Source organism: Cavia porcellus, unplaced genomic scaffold (assembly GCF_034190915.1).
Source record: "Cavia porcellus strain 051 isolate PalLab524CR breed Dunkin Hartley unplaced genomic scaffold, mCavPor4.1 scaffold_8, whole genome shotgun sequence".
Classification (NCBI taxonomy): domain Eukaryota; kingdom Metazoa; phylum Chordata; class Mammalia; order Rodentia; family Caviidae; genus Cavia; species Cavia porcellus.
This window is the reverse complement of record NW_026947491.1, coordinates 75,860,399-75,884,294: the sequence shown is the minus strand read 5'-3', so window position 1 is coordinate 75,884,294 and position 23,896 is coordinate 75,860,399. Positions and strand designations below refer to the sequence as shown.

Here is a 23,896-nt window from a genome sequence, read left to right as displayed (position 1 = left end):
GGCTTACTGTACAGAAAAGAACACTAAATTATATGATACCTTAATACATAAATTACAGATTCATAATCATGCTTTATGAGAATGTTTCATAAATTTCAAAAGTCATAATAACTAAAATTAAATGAATCAATACATTCCCCATATGTGGGAAAATACTGAGTTTTGAAAACTATTTTCATATTTCGTTTCTATCCTAGAACTGCCATACTTAAGAATAATAAGTGATATAAACCATATGAAGTGCCTGTCAGTTTGCCTCTGTAGAGTTTATGGATGTGATCAGTTATATGGCACTTAGAGTGATGTGGGTTTAGGGGTGTCTTTCTCGTTACTCGCATTTTTCCACTGAGGAAGATAAAAGCATTTGCCATAAGTTGCAAGATTATTAAATTGTTTTATGGCAGAATCAGGATGTGAACTTTCAGATTTCATGCTCAAGCTATATTTACTATTATCCTCAATACAGACAACATCACTGCAGTATTAAAAGAGATAAAATGTCAGTTTTAAAACTACTGTTACAGAACTCAAGCTTAGAGGTTTAATGACATTTATGTAAGTTATGGTTAGTCTTAACCGTTCTATTGAAAATATTTGATTATATCATTTGCATACTTGATAATTATCTAAAAAGAAATGCAGATCTTTGAAATATGCATTCACAAATTGGATCTGAAGTATATGTCACAGATAAACTTCTTGTAATTTCAGAGTAAAGGTTTATGGAAAACTTATGAGTGAATGAATAATATTAACTGAATATGCAAAGTACAAATAATTACATTTTTCAGAGTATAATTATTATCTGATTAAGTCACTAGATTCCCACTAGAAAACATGAAACTTAAATAAGCATTAGTAAAATACTTATTTAGCTTAGTAACTATTTTATTTGCTTGGTAGTCTCTCCTTTTCATAAAAAAAAAAAAAAAACCACCAAGTAAACAAACCAAAAGTTTATTTCTACTAAAGAAAACAGACTATCTTCAAGGTTTAAACGTGTGCATAAATTTCAGTATAGTTATCCAAGCAATGTGCTAATTTGGATGAAGTATTACTGTGCAGCTGACTTCTATTCTGTTTAATTTCTAACAGCTTGAAATAATGCTGGAGCCCAAGGTCTGGAGAGAAGCTGCTACTCAGGTGTTCTTTGCCTTAGGTCTGGGGTTTGGCGGTGTCATTGCCTTTTCAAGCTACAACAAGAGAGACAACAACTGTCACTTCGATGCTGTCCTGGTGTCCTTCATCAATTTTTTCACTTCTGTCCTGGCAACGCTGGTGGTGTTTGCAGTTCTGGGGTTCAAAGCAAACGTCGTAAATGAGAAATGCATTGCCCAGTATGGATAATTAATTTCCATTAGCTTTTGACAGCATAATTTTATACAAAATGTGTGCCGTGAACCCCAAGTGCTCATTCTTACATTGCTCTACTTTTCAGAAACTCAGAAATGATCATAAAACTTTTGAAAATGGGAAATATTAGTCAGGATATTATTCCCCATCACATCAACCTCTCCGCTGTTACTGCCGAAGATTATCACTTAGTTTTTGACATCATTCAAAAAGTCAAAGAAGAAGAGTTTCATGTTCTTCAACTCAACTCCTGTCAAGTGGAAGATGAGCTAAATAAAGTTAGTAGGCCATGTTGGAGCAGCAGAATATTGTTTGTTTAAAATGTGTATCATCCAGCAGATTTGTTTCCGAAAAACGGTCTTCAAAATGCCAAGAGAATATTATGTTATTTCAGGCTTCACATTCTTCATTTCAGGGAAAATACTTTCTTATCAAGATTTTTTTTTTAACTTTACAAAGCAATTTTCACTCAGCCACACTAACTTAAAAGATGAATCAATAAGAGATTTTCATCATAAAATGATTAATGAATGATTGGTATAAATTTATAATTTGAACTATAATTCCTTCGTGTATGCATTACATAATTATTTTGAGATGTGGATGATATTTGAAATGGTCATTTAATAGTTGTTTTCAGCAAATCATGAGTAGGCACTCTTATTTTAATAAAGAATCGGAGAACAGTCATACACATCCTTTTATTGGCTGCCACTGGCCACTCTTATTGTTAAAAGGAAAAAATGAATACATTTGCTATTAATTACTTACATTATGATATCTAACTATACACCAGGATACACACAAAGCATTACATGCTTAAAATTATGGTCGAAGCCATCATTTGTGTAATGATCTTGAATTGTATAAGGAAAACAATTACCAAGTTACTCTTCAAAGATTTTTCTGAAAATTCTGATCTACTTGTCTTTATGAGCTGAAAAAATCAACTTGAAGTTTTGGTTAAGTTTTAGATTATTAGAACTTATTTTAATGAGCTGCATATTTATGGTACTTATAAAAAATAAATTCACATTAATACATGCTAGCAATTCCATTTCATTCTGCTTGATTGAAGAATTTATATTTCTATTCATTTCCTCAATATTAAGTAAAAATTCATTTGGTCTCTTTAAATTATGAAAACTAGTGCATCAAGCCAACATTTCTCAACAGGGAGATAAGAATACCAAATGTAGAAAAGTTAAGACAAAATAATTTTTGTATTGTTGAATATTGACTTTTTAAATCCAGCTATTTTGTTCTATCTTTTTAATTTGCATCCACATTTTTGTTTTAAATTAAAACAATTTGTTATTACTGTCTATATTTTAATGCCAGTTTTTTGAGCTACTTTATCTATAGGTAAGAAATAGATGTACATATATTTGTACATATGTTTATGTGGAAATAAATCACTATTTATACTCATAAACTTTAAGGGCTACAAAACTGACACGTATCTATCTGTTTATACAATTCCAAGATCTTTGTGAAATGTTTAGAACACTGCACAATATGATTGCATACTCTGTTCATAAGTTCTAAATAGCTTCACTCTTTATGTTACTTGGTCTAATTAAATCTGGATTCTGAGAGTGAGAAATTGATCTCATTAAAAGCTGATGTCAGCATGTTTATTTTCAGTGGTCTCTGGCTACCTGGCTATTATTTAGAAGTTTCCTTCCTCACTGTAACTGAGGAATAGAGTAGTAACATAGTATTGCTCTGTATTAATGTTGGATTTTCTGTATTTTACAGGCTGTTCAGGGGACTGGCTTAGCATTTATTGCATTTACAGAAGCCATGACCCACTTCCCTGCATCTCCCTTCTGGTCAGTAATGTTCTTCCTCATGCTGATAAATCTAGGACTTGGCAGCATGTTTGGGACCATTGAAGGAATCATCACACCTATTGTGGACACTTTCAAAATCAGGAAGGAAATTCTTACTGGTGAGCTTTTACCTAAATTTATTTGACTTTTCATTGAATTAATATAGGTTATTTTATTCTTGAGAGACTAGAGATAAAAATAGAAAGTTTAACTTTTGAATTTTAGTAGATTCTAATTATTATTTTTTTAAGAATAAAATCAAGTAAAATAAAACAGAATAAGGCCAATCAAAACAAACCAGTGTAAGCGACACAACTTCAAACAAATACAAAATCAACAATAGCTACCATAATGTCTCTTGTATTCAAAATAGCTGCAGATGCCTACAGATAATGAAAATCATATAGAACAGGATAGAAACAAATAACAATAGAATAATAAAAACAAAACAACAATAGAACAATAAAAGCAAAACAATGAATGCAATAAAGGACTTCAAAGAAGACAATAGTGAATCCAAAATGGCTACCATAATACATCTTGCTGTCTTTGAAGTAGTGGCCTATGCCTTCGGATATCACAAAATCACACAAAACAAAACAGAAGAAAACCCAACCCATCAAACCAATGAAAATGATACAGGACTTCAAAACATGATAGGGAATTAACAATGGTTACCACATTCAGAAGGTGATCCCCATTAGGTGCCACACTGGGTACCATTATCCTCTGAATAGATAATCAAACCACCAGCCCTAGATCTGCAAAGTCAGTGAAACACCAAATACTGCAAGCATTAATTTGCGTGTCACCTGAATAGCTATCATCGCAGCCTATTTCTCTGGATCAGCCTGTTGCTTACGTGTGTGTGTGTGTGTGTGTGTGTGTGTGTGTGTGTGTGTGTGTTTGCTGAAAAAGGTCTGTTCCCCAACTGGCAGTGGCCTGCACATGGCACTGGTTTGCAGGGAGGGCTTGCCTCTTGGTGAATTCTGGTTTTAGTCCCTCTAATTATTATCTTAATATACATTAATAATATCAAGCATATATTCAATAAATGTTATGTTTCATTGCTTATGTCACTATCACTATTCATTAAAGTAATGTCACAAATTACTGATTTTAATTTGATAAATATCTGTATCTATATCTATATACTGAATTCTGTTTAACAAAAAATGATGAACTTCGTTAACTTTTCCCAGAAAACAGTTTCTACATAAACATACCAGGATTAATATCCTGCCTGATGTAAAAGCTAAAAAGTTACCTTAGCATTCTTGTCTTTGCTCTGGTGTATCCAAACCATCCCTTTCTTTGTTACAGAGCTTGTAAACTTAATGGAAAAGAAACAGTGTAGAAAGAACTCACAGAGGGGTACCTGCTCCTTTGTGACATCTGAAAAATGCTTTCTGGCTTCTGTCTGGTAGGAGCCTGATGACCTTCAAGCCTAATCTGAACTGTGTGCTATCTCTCCACCTTTTATGTGCACTTCTTTTTTCTTCAGCATAGTAAGACTCAGAAGAGAACATTATGCATTATTTTTTTCTCTCACATCTCCAGTAAAATCCTGTCTGTAACATATACAATGCACTTTCTTTGCATTTGTCAAAAATTCTATGCTGCAGTTGGGAGAAAGTAAAATTCACATTGGCTGTGGAGTCAAACAGAATTGGCTGAAAATCTCACTTACTGTTACTTCCAGCCTGTGATTTTAACTGCTAATACTAAAATTCTTCAGGGTCATTTCTCTCATCTGTAAAATGAAGATTGCAATATATTGCTTAATGGAAGTGTTATAGAAATGAAACCTAATACTATAAATTGAAGGTATACTGTGACCAGCATAGTTAAATACAATGGGCTTCCAAGTAAATGCTACTTTTTCTTTTTCACATTATATGCTTACATGTGATACTCATTTCCATGTGATGTAACTCATTGCACTAGCATAGTGTTGAGAGACGGAGTTAATGCCTAGTGTACCCCGTAATTGTTGGGATTAAGAAAGCCTCACATGACTGAATCCATGTCTGCTTTGTCCTCTTGTTAATTGCTTTCAAGTACTGTACTCCTCTTGATTTTACTAACCTCTGCTAAAAGAAAGTGGTTGAGAAATAGAATGTAGTCTTTTTGTTTTAGTTTAGTGGACTTCTTTGCTAATGAGGAGGAAAGAATAAAAAAATTAATGAAAATAGGATAATAGCGTATGAATTCTAAAAGCCTTTTTCAGTTTTTGTAATAGCAGCTGTTCTGAATTTTTGCATCTGCTTCTTGGATCTTATTGGGGACATTTCCTTTAGATGGTTGTTAGTTGTTACTTTGATCATTATATTGCTCAATCTGTCCCAATTAGTTTCCACACTAACAGGTTGAGGCAAAGTTGTGCGTATTCATGCTGAGGCTAGTTCTGATCAGATTTTTCTGGTTGTACTTTAAATATTACTGTAATTCAATCAAATATAAAAGATTAAAAGTTTTATAATCTTATAAATGTATTAGTTTCATTACCAGTTAAAATTTCCATATAGATTTTAAAACAGTAGCAACTTACCAAAGGTGGGAATGGTCTAAGAATGTTTGCTTTCTACAAAGGTCAATTTGATATTAATAATAGTGATAGGAATAGAAGTTTGTGCTTTTCAAAATTCTTTCAATTTGGCCTCATAATTTGTGCTTGGTAAATGAGATTCCCCACTCAGGAAGATGAATTAATGTTTCATTGTGAATTTATATTCCAGCCTATTCTAAACCCAAGTTAACTCCCAATGTATAACATTCCTATAGTATAGGAAAGGTAATGGCTATATCATATTATAAAAGTTTAAAAAATTGTTTGAACATAATTCATAGTGAACTTTAAAATGTTTAACTTTGAAGATGGTGTCATTTGTTCCCATTTATTTCTTTCCCTTAGTTATCTGTTGTCTTCTTGCATTTTGCATTGGCCTGATATTTGTGCAACGCTCTGGAAATTACTTTGTTACGATGTTTGATGATTATTCTGCAACATTACCTCTGCTGATTGTAGTCGTTTTGGAGAATATTGCTGTGAGCTTTGTTTATGGCATAGATAAGTAAGTATGTTTCCTTTAATGCCTTCATTTTTCATCCCTATTTTGAAAAGATTAGCTGTCAACATTTATTTCATCTAGGAGAGGATAGAAATGAAGAGAGGGAATTTTTTTTTTTGCCAACTCAAATAGTTTAAAAGATCTTATTCATTCAACAATTTCAGTGAAGTCTACTTCTCTAGTGGGTGAATAGTTAAAATTCTATAGACTGTAATAATTCAGAGTTTTGCAGTTCTGATTTAATTCTGCTAATAAAATGGTAGCATTTAATTCTGCTAATAAAATGGTAGGATATTACCTATATTCCAACAACCGTGGGCTCTTTTGAGTTACCATTTTCCTGCATTTCACAAATAAGGAAAATCAAGCTTAGAGAAGCTGAGTGACTTTTCATCACACATGTGGACGGAAGCAGATCTCGAATTCATAGCCATTTCTGTTTAATTTAAAAACTTATCTTCTAATCACTTTGCTAAACTTTTATGAAAGGAGCATGTGCGTAATTCCTTAGGAAGCAGAACTGTTTGGGGAAATGATATACAGTATCATCTGTTATATGTACATATTATTTTCTGCATATAACCAATATACATAAAAGCTCTTGAAGGCTTTATCCAATATATTTTAAATTAATTGCCTCTAATTAACATACATCGCCTGTGACATAATAAAATCATTAAGGTTATTAGGTCTTTGTGCAAACCAGGAATGAATACAAATTAAGTGACAAGCAGAGGTCTCTTCAGTGACTTCAAGGATAATTAGTGTCAAATGATTTTATGTCGAAGCTTTATGTTTACTGTTAAAATATCCAGGCTCAAATGGAAGGAAACATATTTAATAATTGTGTACTGTGTAGTAATAGTAATGTAGCTGTGGGACAGGTATTAGCTCTTGTGCTTTGTATGAAACACTGTGTGGATGGCAAACATGCCTATGAAAGATGTTTCTTGTCACATGTCCCCAGGGAAATACTGACTAAAATAATAATAATACATCTACATGGCTACTAGAATGGCCAAGATCCAGAGCATAGCTAAACTGCTGGTTAGGATGAGGAACAACAGAAACTCTCACTGGTGGTGGAATACAAAGTACTATAGCCGCTTAAGTTGTTTTGGCAGTTTCTAAGTGAAAATTAAGATTTTTGTTTTTATCATGTGATCTGACACGTACAGTCCTTGGTATTTACTCAAAGGAATTGAAAGTGTATGTCTGCATAAATCTCTGTGCATAACTGTTAACAGCAGATTTATTCATAAATACCAAAACTTGGAAGTAATGAAGATGTCCTAAATATAGACCCAGGCAAAGGAGTATTACTCATAGCTCAAAAGGAATGACCAGTCGTGCCATGCAATGATCTGGAGGAACCATCCATGACTACTAAGAGATGGCTTTTTCTTGAATATCTACGTCATGTAGGAGTCTGCCAATGTTACATTTCAGAAAAGCCAACTGTGAAGACACTAGAAAGTCCAGTGACTGACCTAGGGGAAGGATGAATATGTGGAGCCCAAAGAACAATTAAACTACTCTGATATAATTGTGGATAGAGCTACTTATTATGTCTTTGTGTAAACTTATGGAATATAGAACACTGGAGGTGAAGCTTAAAGTCAACAATGAATTCTGAGGTATCATCATGTGTCAACATGGGCTCATCAGTTGTAGCATATGTATGGCTGATGGAGGATGTCAAGAATGAGGGAGGGACGGAATATATGGGAATCTTGACCATCAGATCAATTTTACTGTGAACCTAAAACTGCTTTAAAAATAGAGTAGGAGTGGAAAAGAACTGTGTGGTAACTAACACCACCCATGTCTTGCAAATGGGAAATGAGATCTTCCTAATTTAGGAGGACACAATGACTCAGAGGTAGAGTCAAGAGGTTTTGCCTGATTGTCATTTCAAAGTCAGGTGTCTTGATACTCAACCAAGCTACTCATGACTTCTAACTCGCACCATGATGGAATCTGATTTTGTTCTTGGACTCTTCTATGAATCAATAAGTTTACACAGCAAAGCATTTCAAAAGGCATGTTACAGAGTATCTTTTTTAAAATAATTAATGTTCCAAAACAGATAATCAGTACAGCAGTACTGGAAACAGAAGGATCCATTGTATTTCCATTCTGGGTGAGATAGTATGCTATGCATACATTGTTTATAAGTCTGACAACCATCTTCCAGCTAGGAATATGCATATATTTTGAATTTACCAAAGATGAAGTTCAAAAATATTAAGACATACATTAAAATAGTGACAAAACTATGACATACAATGAAATCTGTTACTCTCCAAAAATCATACTTTGTTTTGGGAGGTGGGTATAGAGTTCTCACATTTAATTATTTTTTCTTCTTTCAAGATTCTGGAGTGACTTTGTAGTTTTCCTGTTCACCTTGAGTAAATTTTATGAATGTAGTTCTACTCAGGGCCATCTGGCATTTTCACATGTTTCCACGGAGAGTAGAAAATCAAAACCCCAATTTTGGAAAGTGGAAATAATTCAAGTAAAAAAAAAAAAAAACTATTAGATCATGCCAGTTTAGTAATTAGGAAAAATATGGAAAATGGAAATGAGGATTCTGTGAAGCTGAAAATGATGGAGCCAGATTTTTTTTTTTTTAAGTTTCAAGGAATGAAATAAGAAAACCAAAGACACATGGGCATTAGCAAGAAGATAGCCCTGTGAATGGTCAATTAAGAAAGAGATAAACTTATTAAAAGAAACAGACTAGCAGAATGGATCAAGAAACAAAATCCAACCATATGCTGTTTACAGGAAACCCATCTAACCCAGAAGGATACTCACAGACTGAAAGTCAAAGGATGGAAAACAATTCTCCATGCAGCAGGAATCCAAAAAAAGGCAGGAGTAGCCATTCTGTTTGCAGACAACGTGAACTTTAAACCAACAATGACCATAAAGGACAAAGAAGGTCACTACATACTCGTAAGGGGAAAACTCCAAGAGGAAGAGATAACTATCTTAAATATATATGCACCAAACTCCAGAGCACCCAGTTATATAAAACAATTATTAACAGAAATGAAAACTCAAATTATCAGTAACACAATTGTAACAGGAGACCTTAATACACCACTGACACCAAGGGACAGATCAACCAGACAGAAAATGAGCAAAGAAATAACAGAACTGAATCACACCTGTGAACAAATGGGTTTGATAGACATATACAGAATGTTCCACCCAACAACATCAGAATACACATTCTTCTCAGCAGTACATGGATCATTTTCTAAAATAGACCATATATTAGCTCACAGAACATATTTAAGCAAATGCAAAAAAGTTGAAATCATCCCTTGCATATTATCAGATCATAGCGCTCTGAAATTAGAAATTAATGACAAAAGATACTGCAAAAATTCCACAAACACATGGAAACTAAATAACACACTCTTGAGTAATCAGTGGGTCACAGAAGAAATTAAAGAAGAAATTAAACAATACCTAAAAGAAAATGAAAATGCAGATACAACTTACCGGAATCTGTGGGATGCAATGAAAGCCGTTCTGAGAGGAAAATTTATTGCACTGAGTTCCCACATCAGGAAAACAGAACGAATACAAATAAATAACTTGATGCTACACCTCAAACAGCTAGAAAAAGAAGAGCAAGTCAAGCCCAAAGCCAAAAGAAGAGAGGAAATTATAAAAATCAGAGCAGAAATCAATGCAATAGAGACTAAGAAAACAATCCAAAGAATCAACGAATCAAAGAGTTGGTTCTTTGAAAGAATAAATAAAATTGATAAGCCCCTAGCCAACCTTATTAAAAAAAGGGAAGAAAAAGCTCAAATTCATGCAATAAGAAATGAAAAAGGAGAAATCACTACAGACCCAATAGAAATACAGAGGATCATCAACACCTATTTCGAAAACCTCTACTCTCAAAAGTTTGATAACACAGAAGAAATAGACAGATTCTTAGAAGCATATGAAGTACCAAAGCTAGATCAAGAGGATATAAAACTGTTGAATAACCCAATCTCTGCTAATGAACTTGAAAATGTAATTAAGGCCTTACCCACCAAGAAAAGCCCAGGCCCAGATGGATTCACTGCAGAATTCTACAAGAAATATAAAGAAGACCTAATGCCGACACTCCTCAAACTATTCAATGAAATTGAAAGGGAAGCAATCCTTCCTAAGTCATTCCTGGAAGCAAACATTACTCTAGTACCAAAACCTGAGAAAGACCCAACTATAAAAGAGAACTATAGACCGATCTCCCTAATGAACACAGATGCAAAAATCCTCAATAAAATATTGGCAAATAGGATCCAGCAAATCATCAAGAAGATTATACACCATGACCAAGTGGGATTCATCCCAGGAATGCAAGGATGGTTCAACATACGCAAATCAATAAATGTAATCCACCATATCAATAAAGCCAAAAATAAGAATCACATGATCATTTCTATAGATGCAGAAAAAGCCTTCGATAAGGTCCAACACTTATTCATGATAAGAACTTTACAGAAAATTGGAATAAATGGTCTTTACCTCAATATAATAAAGGCCATATATGACAAACCAACAGCCAGCATCATACTAAATGGCCAAAAATTGAAAGCCTTTACTTTAAAATCGGGCACAAGACAAGGATGTCCTTTATCACCACTCCTATTTAATATAGTACTGGAAGTACTAGCCAGAGCAATTAGGCAAGAAAGAGAAATAAAAGGGGTAAAGATAGGAAAAGAAGAAGTTAAATTATCATTGTTTGCAGATGACATGATACTCTACATAGAAGACCCCCTAAACTCCATTGAAATACTCTTAGATACAATAAATAAATTCAGTAATGTGGCTGGATACAAAATCAATACTCAGAAATCAATAGCATTCCTATACACAAACAACAAAATTACAGAGAGGGAAATAAGAGAAACTGGACTATTCACATTAGCAAGCAAAAAAATGAAATATTTAGGAATTACTCTTACGAAAGAAGTGAAAGACTTATACAGTGAAAATTATAATACACTGAAAAAGGAAATTGAAGATGATCTCAGAAAATGGAAAGACATCCCTTGCTCATGGATAGGAAGAACAAACATTGTGAAAATGGCCATTCTCCCAAAACTGTTATACAGATTCAATGCAATCCCAATAGAAATTCCATCAACATACCTTATAGATCTAGAGAAATCACTCCTAAATTTCATCTGGAACCAGAAGAGACCCAGAATCGCAAAGGCAATTCTAAGCAGCAAAGACAAAGCAGGAGGCATCACAATCCCTGACTTGAAGTTATACTACAAAGCAACAGTAATAAAATCAACATGGTATTGGAATCAAAACAGAGCCGAAGATCAGTGGAATAGATTAGAAGATACAACCACAACTACGAACACACTCAACCACCTTATCTTTGATAAAGGAGCCAAGCAGGTTCACTGGAAGAACGACAGTCTCTTTAATAAATGGTGCTGGAAAAACTGGCTCTCCATTTGCCGAAAACTAAAGCTAGACCCATGTCTATCACCATGTACTAAATTAAAATCTAAATGGGTCAAAGATCTGAATATTAAAACAGAAACACTAAATCTATTGGAAGACAAATTAGGTAGAAACCTTGGAGACATAGGAGTAGGTAAAGAATTCATGAACAGGACTCAAACTGCACGGGAAATACTTCCCAGAATCAATAACTGGGACCACTTCTTATTAAAAAGTTTCTGCATGTCAAAAGAAATCTGCAGCATAGTGAAAAGAAAACCCACAAACTGGGAAAAGATTTTAGTGAACTCTCTCTCAGACAAGGGCCTCTTGTCTAAAACATATAAAGAATTAAAGAAACTCAGACCTCCAAAATTCAAAGATCCAATCCAAAAATGGGCATCTGAGATGAATACCCAATTCTCAGATGAAGAAATGCAAATGGCAAATAAATACATGAAAAAATGCTCATCATCATTGGTCATTAGAGAAATGCAAATTAAAACCACACTGAGATACCATCTCACTCCTGAAAGAATGGCCAGGATCAAGAAAACCGACAACAAATGCTGGAGAGGCTGTGGGGAAAAGGGAACTCTCCTGCACTGCTGGTGGGAGTGTAGACTGGTACAGCCTTTGTGGAGATCTGTCTGGAGATTTCTCAAAAAGTTGGGACTGGAAGTCCCATTTATTCCAGCTATTCCACTTCTAGGCATATTCCCAGAAGAACTGAAAGCATCACACCACAGTGATATATGTGCACCTATGTTTATAGCAGCACAATTTGTAATCGCCAGATCATGGAAACAACCCAAGTGTCCATCAACTGAGGAATGGATAAAAAAGTTGTGGTATTTCTATACAATGGAGTATTATTCAGCTATAAAGAAGGATCACATTGAGATATTTATCAATAAATGGGCGCAGCTTGAGACCATACTCATAAGTGAAATAAATCAATCTCGCATGTGTGAATACCGAATAGTTTCCCTAATGTAAGTAATGATTCAAATATATAAAAATATGTGGTAATCATGATTCCCCATTAGGTGGCCTTGGAGCCTTATAAAGTTTTCACTCATTAATTAGAAAGGCTTTATTCTGGGCTTCTTGATTTGAAAATATTTGAAGCTAGAGTATATGAAGTTTTATCCAAATATTTCAAGGAAAAAGACACTATGGTAACTACTATTAAGTCAGGTTATATGGTGGTGAAGTACTAGGTTGTTGAAACAGTCATGCTGTGACCTCTATTGTTATATTGTTATGTCCTGTTTTATCTCAATCTCCCCCTTATTGTTTTAAAAAAATTAGTCATTTCTTATGTTTGTCTTAATTAAAGAAAAAATTCAAATAATTAGGATATATAAATAATAACTCTTTTTGATTTCCTATTAACTTGTTTTGAAGTCCTGTAGTACTCCCACGATCTTGTTTTGACTGATTAGACTCTGTTCCATTCTATATGGTAGTATCAAGTTTGAAGACATAGGCAACTACTTTGAAGACAATAAGATTCACTAAGATACCCATTCTGGTTTGACTATTGTCTTCTTTGGAAGTCCTGTAATGTTTACAATGCCTAAGTTGTATTGGTCTTGTTCTCTACTGTTTTGTCCAACTTTATAATATCTAATGAGATAGACAATTCTTTTTAAGGAAACAAGGGACAACGTTGATAACCATAGTTGATAAACTTGTACTGTGTTCTACACCATGTGCTATGTCTATCCTTGGTATTGACTGACAGCTTTGTTTTGCCATATTTGACTGTATTCTCCCCCCCCCTCCCCAAAAGTAATAAGCACTAAGGAGTAATGAAATCCAAAGTGTGTGAATTTTGTTGTAAAAAAGAGAGGGGAAGAAAAAAAAAAGAGCTCTAACGGATATAACAGCAAGTGTGTTTAGGGGTGTTAAATAGCTGACTGTATCAATGTTTGTGGATCATTGAACACAGCTGTTTGCAGTCTACCTGTTTGAATGTCCACCTTGTATTCTTTGATGCTGTGATTTGAGGAACTATTTTCAAGATGATAATATGTAATATACTAACGGGTGATTTCTTACTGTTATGTTTTTTTTTTGTTTGTTTGTTTGTTTGCTTTGTTTTTGTTTTGTTTTGTTTTGTTTTGTTTTGTAGTTCTGTATTACGTGTACCCTTACACCGCTTTGGTTTGTTTTGTGTTTTTCTCTTTTTCCTCTTAAATAAAAAAAAAAAAAAATCACGATGACAGAGATGCTGGAATTATCTGAAAAAAAAAAAAAAAAAAAAAAAAGAAAGAGATAAACTGCTGTCTACCACAAGGCATGTGAAGCATCACATCAGTAGGCAGGACACAGAGGACGTGCAGCTGGGCTTTTGACTCCTTCTGGACCAGCATAGCTGCTTCCTGCAGGGAGTGGCATGCTGCCCTGAAGACGTGGCCTGCGGCAGGAGAAGTTTCATTGCTTTTATTTCAAGGACAGCAAAGAGATCAAATGCGATAATTATCAATACTGCAACAGTCTGCTTGCCAAAATTCTTCAAACTAACAAAATGTAGTTTTCTGTCAAGACCTAAATGCTACACCCAATCAAAGGCGTTGGGAGCAGAACCCAAACTTAAAAGGACATTTGCTAATACAAAAGAGAAACAAGATAATTAGGAGGAGTTGGGCAGAAGGAGTAAATCTCATTCTGAAGTGAATCCTGGATTACTTTGTGTGTAAAGAAGGGGAGTGCTTATCCCTCCTTCCTAAACATGCAGGGAAATTTACTTCATTTAAATTACTTAATTTACTAATCTTGAGAAAAGTTACAATAACAAAAAAAAAAAAAAACAATAAGGAAAAGGGCAGTATTATATTTCTGCAATCATTCAAAGCACTCAGCAAAACCAATGACAGGGACTGAGGGTTTAGCTCAGTGGCATAAGTGCCTGCCTGGCAAGTGTCAGACCGTGAATTTGATCCCGGGTACAGAAAACACCAAAACAAAACAAAACAAAACAAAAAATAAACCAAATGACAAACTGACAGTAATTCAAAGTAATCTCAAATCAGTTTTCAAAACTGATAGATGCTATAAAAGGACAATGTAATACCAGAATTACTGCAAACTGCGAAATATAATAATTAGAAAAAAGAGGATATGTACACAAAAACAATAGAACTGAAGAAACAACTGTGAATAAAATGAAAACATTTTAGGAATGAAGATCAAATAAATGGAATGTGAATGAAGAACTACAATAGCTAATTCTTTGGGATTTAAAGATAGTAAGTAAGTATTAAGGAAAGATGAATGAATATGTATATATGTGGAGAATAAATATAAAAACTATAACACAAATAATGACCTAAAATAAGTAAAACCTTACATGTTGAAAGGACACACAGTGTTTAAAAACATAGTCATAACTGGCTTCCACAAGGACAGTGGGGCGTTGTCACTTCAAGAAAAGGCAGGGGAGGAGGAAGGAGCACCCATGAAGGAGCAAAGAAACAGAAAAATAAAATCATTTCCAAGAGAAAAAATGTGATTTTTAGTAGAGTTTTGGGACAGTATTACAATGTTAAATATAGCTATGCTATTCAAGGAAAGAAAATGTATTTTAAATCCAACCAGACTGACATTTAAGTATGGTGAACATAGCCAATTTCAACATTGCAAACCTTTAAGAAATGTTGTTATTATGTCTTTCCAAAGAATCTATTAGAAAACTAGCTTTAGACAACCAGAAAGTCTATAGAAATGTCAGTGGTGAGTGGGCAGTAAAGATTCATTTCCATGTAAGTATTAAGAGAGCGAGAGTTCTATGTCAGGGCTATCACACGTACTCTGATAGCATTAAAGTTGTACACCTAAAATGAAAGTTTTATCTTATGTAAGTTATACTTCAACAACCCCACCTTAAAAATTTCAACATAAATCTAATTATGATTTCTAAGTCTCTAAATCCAATTTAGGTGAAACAAGGGAATTGAATACAATCACGAACAACCCTGTGAGGAAGCTATTGGCAAAATCTAGACTTGGGAACTATAGGACAAAGTACCCAAGGAATTCAACAACAACACAAATTATTAATGAGGCCAAATTGAGAGAATTTTGAAAAGCATAAACTTCTATATCCTATCCCTATTATTAAAATGGGCTTGTGATGTGCTGATTTATTACAAAATATGGACTTTATTCCAACCAAAGTGAAATTTCAAAAAAATGCAAACATAAATTAGAGATATTTGATAGTATTGAAGAATTATTGTTATGTAAAGAATGATACAAAGATTTTTAATGCACTGCAGGAAATGTTCATAAAATAGGAATTGTAAGTAAAAGACTTTTCAATAATTGATTTAAGAGGATTTTTGCTGAATGATAAATGTAATACCAGTTTTATTTCACTTTTTAAAACGTTCTAGCTGATAAGTCATTTTCTAATACTGATTTTTGGTTCTGCATAAAATATCATGAAGTATTCATGGTTAAATCTCTTAAGGTACAGCAGTGTTAACTTGATGAAACATTACGTACTCTTTCATTCAGGTTTATAGAAGATCTGAAGGATATGCTGGGTTTTGCTCCCAGCAGATATTACTACTACATGTGGAAATATATTTCCCCTCTGATGCTATTATCACTGTTAATCGCGAGTGTTGTGAACATGGGATTGAGTCCTCCTGGCTACAATGCATGGATTGAAGAAAAGGTAAAATATGAAACAAGAATATTAGATTTTTTAAAAGGTTAAAGTAAACTATGTCACAAGTTTTTTTTTTCAGCAATTATTTTGGCCATTTATTGAATGGTGCTGCTTTTATTCAAGGACCTTAAGAATTATTCTTTATGCCACAAACATCTACTTTTTTGTGCATCATGAATTTCTCAAACCCATGCGGATCTCTGACCTTTCCCTTATTAAAGCAGAGACATTCATCTTATCACTGATGAGCCAACTATTAGATCCTTGACTCTAGAAAACAGAAATATTTTTTCTATACACATTTAAAAAATTGTATCTCTGAAACTACAAAATAGTGGACAAAAGGAATTAGCCATGTAAGCACACTTTAAATAAGTACATATTTTCTATCAGCAGCAATTTAAAATTCAAGGTGAATTAATGAAATTGTTATGCTGTATTATGAAATCAGAGTGTTTATTTTCTAAGATGCCTTTGTCCTTCGTCCTGTCATCAATAATTCTACATATTGTTATGTTGTTATGTCCTCTTTTGTCTCAATCTCTCCCTTTTTAACAAGTTATTTATTTATTATTTTTTTAATTAAGGGAAAAAATTATCAGGATATGTTACAGTAACTTTTTTGATTTCCTGTTTACTTGATTTAAAGCCCGGTATTGCTCTCACCATCTTGTTTTGACTGATTTTACACTATTCTGTTCAGTTTGAGAGTATCAAGTTTGAGGGAATTGGCAACTACTTTGAAGGCAATAAGATTCATTATGATGCCCATTCTGGTTTGACTGTTATCTTCTTTTGAAGTCCTGTAATGTCTCCAATGTTTAGGTTTTATTGGTTTTATTCAATTTTATTATACTTGATGATATAGGCAATTCTTTTTAAGGTAGCAAGAGGCATTATGGTAACCATTGTTGATTACCTTGTACTCTGTTTTTACATCATGTATTATGTCCATCCTTTGTTTTGACTAACTGCTTTGTTTTGTCACATTTGGTTTTATTCTCTTCCAAAAAAAAAAAAGTAATAAGAACTGTGGGAGTGTGTAAATGTTACTGTAAAAAAGAGAGGAAAAGAAAATGCTCTAAAGGATGCAACTGCAAGTGTGTTTAAGTGTATAAGATAGATGACCATATTTCTAAGTTTTTGTTGGATCATTGAATACAACTGTTTGCAGTCTCACTGTTTGAATGTTCACTTTGTATGCTTTAATTTTTTAACTTGAACAACTATTTCTAAGATGACAATATACAATCTATTAACTGGTGATTTCTTGCTGTTTATTTTTTTTGAAATTCTGTATTACTTGTACCCTTTTGCTGTTTTTTTTTTTCTTTAAGTAAAATTTAAAAAATAAAATTTAAAAAATAGAGTCAAGACTGAGACCTAAGTCTGTAATCTTTACTGAAATCTGTAGGGCCAGCTGTGCTTCAAAGTTTAGATTTTAAGATATTTAAAGAAGAATGGCAAATAGAACAGTTATTTATTGCTTGATAATAAATTACTCCAAACTTAGTGACTCAAAGTTGTGGTGCTTTCTGAGTGATCTGGAATTCGTTCAACTCAGGCAGCTTGGGGAACCGGTCTCTTCTCCCCTCTCCTCTTGGCTCTTCTCGCTTTCATTCTAGACTTCCCTGAACCACACTGGACTCAAGGAAGCCCTCAAACAAGCAGAAGCAAATCCTACGAGTTCTTCAAGGCCTAGTTTTGAAAGTTGCTAAATGTGTCTCTCACTGTTTTCTGTTCTTCAAAGCATGTCATAGCTTGTCCAGATTTCTTTGCTAGCAGACCTGAGACAAATGTAGGTTTTTTGTATGTGTGTAGGAAAATTATTAATAATTATTCTCTGGCCCTAACAGGCATCTGAAGAATTCCTGACCTATCCACTGTGGGGAATGGTTGTCTGCATCTCCCTGATAGTCCTGGCAATACTTCCTGTCCCTGTCATCTATGTCATTCGTCGGTACAACCTCATTGATGACAGTTCTGGTAACTTAGCGTCTGTGACATATAAGAGAGGAAGGGTCCTGAAAGATCCTGTGAACTTAGAGGGAGACGATGCAAGCCTCATTCATGGAAAGATAACAAGTGAAATGTCATCTCCCAATTTTGGAAAAAATATTTACCGAAAACAGAGTGGGTCACCAACTCTGGATACTGCTCCCAACGGACGTTACGGAATAGGATACTTGATGGCCGACATGCCAGATATGCCGGATATGCCAGAATCCTCTGACTTGTAGCCCGGAGGAAATCAACAAGCTGTGTCTTCGTTCATTTTATCAATGAACACTGGTTCTACTGAGAGAAGCATTAGGCTTCACTTATCAGAGGGCGATCTCAGGTGTTCTATGGCTGTGCTCTTTAATCCTAACAGTACGTATCAATTCAGCTAGAGCAGTCCTTTGGATTCTTTGGTTTACATTTGAGTAGAGAGGATTACATGCAAAACTTACAATGACTGAGGTCAATGATTGTCGGGATTTTTAAAAAGTACTTTTGGTGTATTTCCAAGTATTTCTATCTCTACAAAAACAGCTATTACCTCAGTTTCTAATAATTTCTGGATTTCATAGTATTGGCTCTTCAATGATGGTATAAACATTAAAATCTGTAAATCTGCCTTCAGGTTAACTCCCAGTATTACAATGAGCAGTTGTATAAATTGGTGCCTCTCAGCACATTTCCGTGAATATATTGTGTAGATAGGCTGTACTTATTTTGGTAGCATTGATACCTTCTTAGAAACTTAGCTGAAGAAAACTACAAAATATTTTCTTATGTAATAGTTGAATAGAGCAATAGTATCAAAGATAAGAAGGCACTAATGCTGGGATAAAAGATTAGATTTAGAGGTGACTGAGGACAATGTGAATGGTGACTGTATATTTTGTGTAAAATATATGTGTGAAGGTGATTTAAGAGTGAGTCACTCAGCACCCTCAAGAATTATGCACATTTTGAATTTTTCTTATGCCCTGTGCCTAAAAACCTACTTGATATTTATTGTGGTTTCCAGATTACTCATAGTATATTTATATAATATACTTGCAATGTATATAGATGTATATTAGTACTCTAAGTACTGATTTGAAAACTTGAAGCAAGATGGCATTTTATTTCATATATTTCTGTTTTGCTTCTGTTTTATGCAAAGATAAATCCTTTTTTAAGTGATTGTTAAAATTGTATGGCATTACATTTTAATCTACAAATAAACAAAATTTTAAAATGGTGTGTGTTTTCACTGTGATTTTGCTTGTTTCATCTGAACTGGATCATTTTGTATTTCAGACAGCACTTAATTAATCGTCACATTCCAAGTTGGATCAATAGATTGATAAATAGAGCTGCTACCACTAGGAATAATAGAGTATTATGGTAAAATGTTGTTTTAATGTAGTTTTACAACTCTGCAAAGATACAGCCTCCTGGGAAACCATGTGTACAGATCAATACTTGTTGCACCAGCATTGCCCCTGAAGTTAAAATATTGTAAATTTAATAAATGAAATGGTTGCATAAATGGTAATAGATACCACAGAGGATCACTATGTAATGAAGCTCTAGTACATCATACATTTATCACTGAGCCAAAACCCTCTTAACTCAATAATTGAGAAGTCTTCTTTTACTGATAACTCCTATTTTATGAAAAATTCTCTGCAGTATCTACGTGATTTCATAAAGGTTATGATCAGGACATTTTGCTTATAAATTATAAGACGTTGTCAAATTACCTGTGCCCTCAATAGAAATTATTTTATCTAATGAATTAGAATCTTCTGGGATTATGTGTAAGAAATAAACACTGTATAAGATTAGTTATGCTAATGTGCATTCTTAGTTAGAAATTGTGAGCCAAAAGTGAATGAAAAGCATGACAACTAACATATTAATCCTAATTGCTCACAAACAAGTTATAGTTGTAAATGACAGTTATCATTTGGGCAAAAATTACTTTGATGAGGAAAGGTTGGACTTAATTGTTTTAGTCACTTTCTCATCATTGGGACAAAAATAGCCAATCTCCACAGGAGAGGTTTATTTTCACTCATGGATTTAGGCCACATTCAGCTGACTCCAAGCCAGGAAAAGGAAGGCAGAAGGGTTTGAGGGAGAAGAAGGCTCTGATCTATGGCAATGAGGAAGCAGAGAGAAGGGAGCAGCCAGGAGGGTAATTTACCCTAGAGGTTACACCTCCAATGACTTGTCTATTCTAACTAGGACCAACCTCCCAACAGCATATTTAGCTGTGAACACATGAATGGATTAATTTGCTGATGAGGGTAGCAGCCCCATGATGCATCCACTTTTCAAAAGCCCCACTTCTGAACATATGAGACTTTTGAGGACAATCTAGATCTAAACCATCGCATTGATAATGTAAAAACCTTTGAGATGATAAATATTTTTCCTCTTGAGCTTGTTTTGTGGTTATTGTATTTCCTGAGCACCTTCAAAAGAGATTGTCTTCGTTACTTTTCTCTTGTTGCTGGGACAAAATACCTGACATCAAAAATTAAGGAAGGAAGGGTTTATTTAGCTTACAGTTTTTGGTGGTTTCAGTCCATAATCAGTTGGCTGTCAGGCAGGGTGGCATGGTATTGGTGTAAGACTTTAAGGCAACAGCCAGAGCAAAAAGAGAAAGCACTTTTGCCTCCTCACCCTTACATTGTTTGTTGGCTCCACTCCTGGGCAGGACAGTACTTACACCATTAATGCCAGTGCTGTACAATGAACCAATCACAGATGCTAAGTTCAGCCATATCTATGATTGCATGAGGCTTGGGGGGCATCCAAACACAAACCATAACAGAGATCCATATCTATGTTGGATGAGGTTGATTGAATACAATAAATAGAAATAGTGATTACAAGCAGTTTTTCATATATTTTGTTGTAAATTTTAGAGTCCTAAAGTTTTCACAAAAATTTAAAACTCATGAATTTCTAGATTTCTATTTGAAATATTAAAATAACACTTTTCAAAGCTACCTATTATTAAGAATAGATTTACCTTTCTAAATTGGGACTCAAGTAAAATACTCCAAGTGTGTGACTCTAAAATTGACTCGTAGTTTTTATGTCAGGCATTTCTATCTAAAATACTGACTTAAGAACACTTCTCGTGTTGACATAAAGAGAAAGAAGGGGTCAGAGATGTTCTAAATTCAATGCCTTTTATGTTCTACTGTTGCTCTCACACTAGGTCATTCCTACCACACATACACTATCATCACTGAAAATAAAAACTGTAGATTCATTTAAATGGCAATAAATGTGCCATTTGGTATCTGTGTGACGCACTACCACATGGCACCATATGATTAAGAGAAACTACCACCCTGATGAATGGTAATATCCCAGCCTGTTATGCTTTTCTCAGCAATATATTTTTCACAATATATTCAGTTTCATAATATAGAAGATACAACTTCTTTAGAAGGGATTGATATTTATATTACATGATATTTATATGACAATAGAATTTTTCAGAAAAAAAGAGACCACAATGCTAGTTTTAAAATATGTTTTACAGCTGGGTGGTAGTGCATGCCTATCGTCCAACTACTCAGGAAGGTGAGGCAGGAAGATCATCCTGAGTTAGACCAACCTAGGCTTCGTAGTGAGCTCAAGCCCAGCATCAACTGCATAAGGAGAACCTATTGTATTAAAAAACGTGGTTGCAATATCCTTCAAAAGAAGGCTTATAAAAACAAAACAAGAAAGTGTGGTATCACAGTATACCATGACCTGAGCATATGGGGTATATTTTTTCAATTTTCAAGCACAATTGCAATGTGGAATTCATTTGATCTACTCTCCACTGATATTTATTATGTCATTAAAAAGGTCAACAGATTTCATGCATGCAGATGCCTGGCTGTGTTCATTTTTGCTAGAACGCTCTTGCTTTTGTCAGAAATTCACTTCCACTATTCATTCATTTTAAAGTTTTATTTTAAATTGAAGAAATAGTAAACTTTCAATATGGAAAGTTAAATCAAACTCTGATGACATTTTAAAAATTAAGATATCCTAAGAGGGAACCCAAATGGTTCAATCTCTGGTAAATAAATCAAGTAGAAGCTTAATTATTCACTGTACACTTTCTTAATCACATTTGGGCAGGATCATTTGACTTCAGCCTTTTTGTAAATACTGTTGTCAGATTTAATTATCACTTCATTTTTTATTTGAGTTATTGTATTAAGCAAAACAATGTTGACATAACCACCAACCTATCAGCCTATCAGCCAGTCATTCTAAATAGAATTGTCTACATTCCATTTCTTTTTTCACAGAGCTAACTAGTAAAATAGTTCTAAGACTTAAGTGGAATAAATCTAAGTATATAATATATATCTTTCTCTCATGAATATAACTTGTTTTCCATTTTATTTACAATTCATCATAGTAACATATCAATAAAACATGAAGAGGTTTTTCTTATGCAAAACAGTTTAATATTTTCCTCCATGTTTTAATAAATTACTTATATTCAGGTAAAACCTAATCCAAGCAAATAGACAAGTTTATTATTTGATTAAATTTTTGTACTCATTTTACTTACAAAAAGAGCACCTCATTTCTGTCCTTAATGTGTGTTTGCTTTTTTTGTGTACTTCAGATGCTGAAATTTATTTTTTATTCTTTTCTGATTTTCTTCTTAATTAATTAACTTATTTATTTTTTCTTTTTAGTTTTATTTAAGGAGAAAAAGAAAAAACAGAAAAAGGGTACAAGTTATACAGAATTTCAGAAAATAAACAGTAGGAAATCACTAGTTAATAGATTACATATTGTCATCTTAGAAATAGTTGTTCAAGTTACAAAATTAAAGCACATAAAGTGGACATTCAAACAGTGAGACTGCAAACAGTTCTGTTCAATGATCCAACAAAACTCAGTAATATGGTTATCTATCTTACACACTTAAATATACATGCAGTTATATCCTTTAGAGCACTTTCTCTTCAATTCTTTTGTACAATGACAATTACACATTTTGGGTTTTATTACTCCCACAGTTCTTATTACTTTTTTTGAAGAGAATAAAACCAAATGTGACATAACAAAACAGAGTCAGTCAAATCTTCTTCTTAATTTAAAAGACAAAAAATAAACCACATGAAAAAAAAAAAGCAAAAGAGACAACAGCAAAATTTTTAAAACAATAACCATATAGGCTTTCAACACAAAATGATAGAAATTTAAAAATGGCTGTTACAGTGCATATTATTAGCTTCAAAAGAGTTGCTTTGATTACCAGATACAGACATGCAAAATTGTTCTAGGCATATGAGTATTAACTGTTTTTTAAAGGACCAATAGAATTAGTAGTATAGTCATCATAACTGTCTTATGTATATATACGCAAATTCACATCGCTGTCCTTTTCCCTTCCTTCTTTTCTCCTTTCCCCATGTCAGTTTTTTTTTTCCCCTTTGAGGAGTTACTTGTTCTTT

General features: G+C 33.7%; 1 protein-coding gene across 1 annotated transcript in view; it reads left to right on the top strand.

Annotated features, from left to right (window-relative positions):
- Slc6a15 (solute carrier family 6 member 15) overlaps positions 1–19,659 on the top strand; it is a 56,818-nt gene extending 37,159 nt beyond the window's left edge. The window contains exons 7-12 of the mRNA XM_063255229.1: positions 1,096–1,337; positions 1,439–1,631; positions 3,115–3,307; positions 6,103–6,262; positions 16,271–16,433; positions 18,284–19,659. Of these exons, the coding sequence (XP_063111299.1) occupies positions 1,096–1,337; positions 1,439–1,631; positions 3,115–3,307; positions 6,103–6,262; positions 16,271–16,433; positions 18,284–18,667 (1,335 nt within the window). The 3' untranslated portion in view covers positions 18,668–19,659. The remainder of the gene's footprint in view (positions 1–1,095; positions 1,338–1,438; positions 1,632–3,114; positions 3,308–6,102; positions 6,263–16,270; positions 16,434–18,283) is intronic.
- Positions 19,660–23,896: the final 4,237 nt, after the last annotated feature.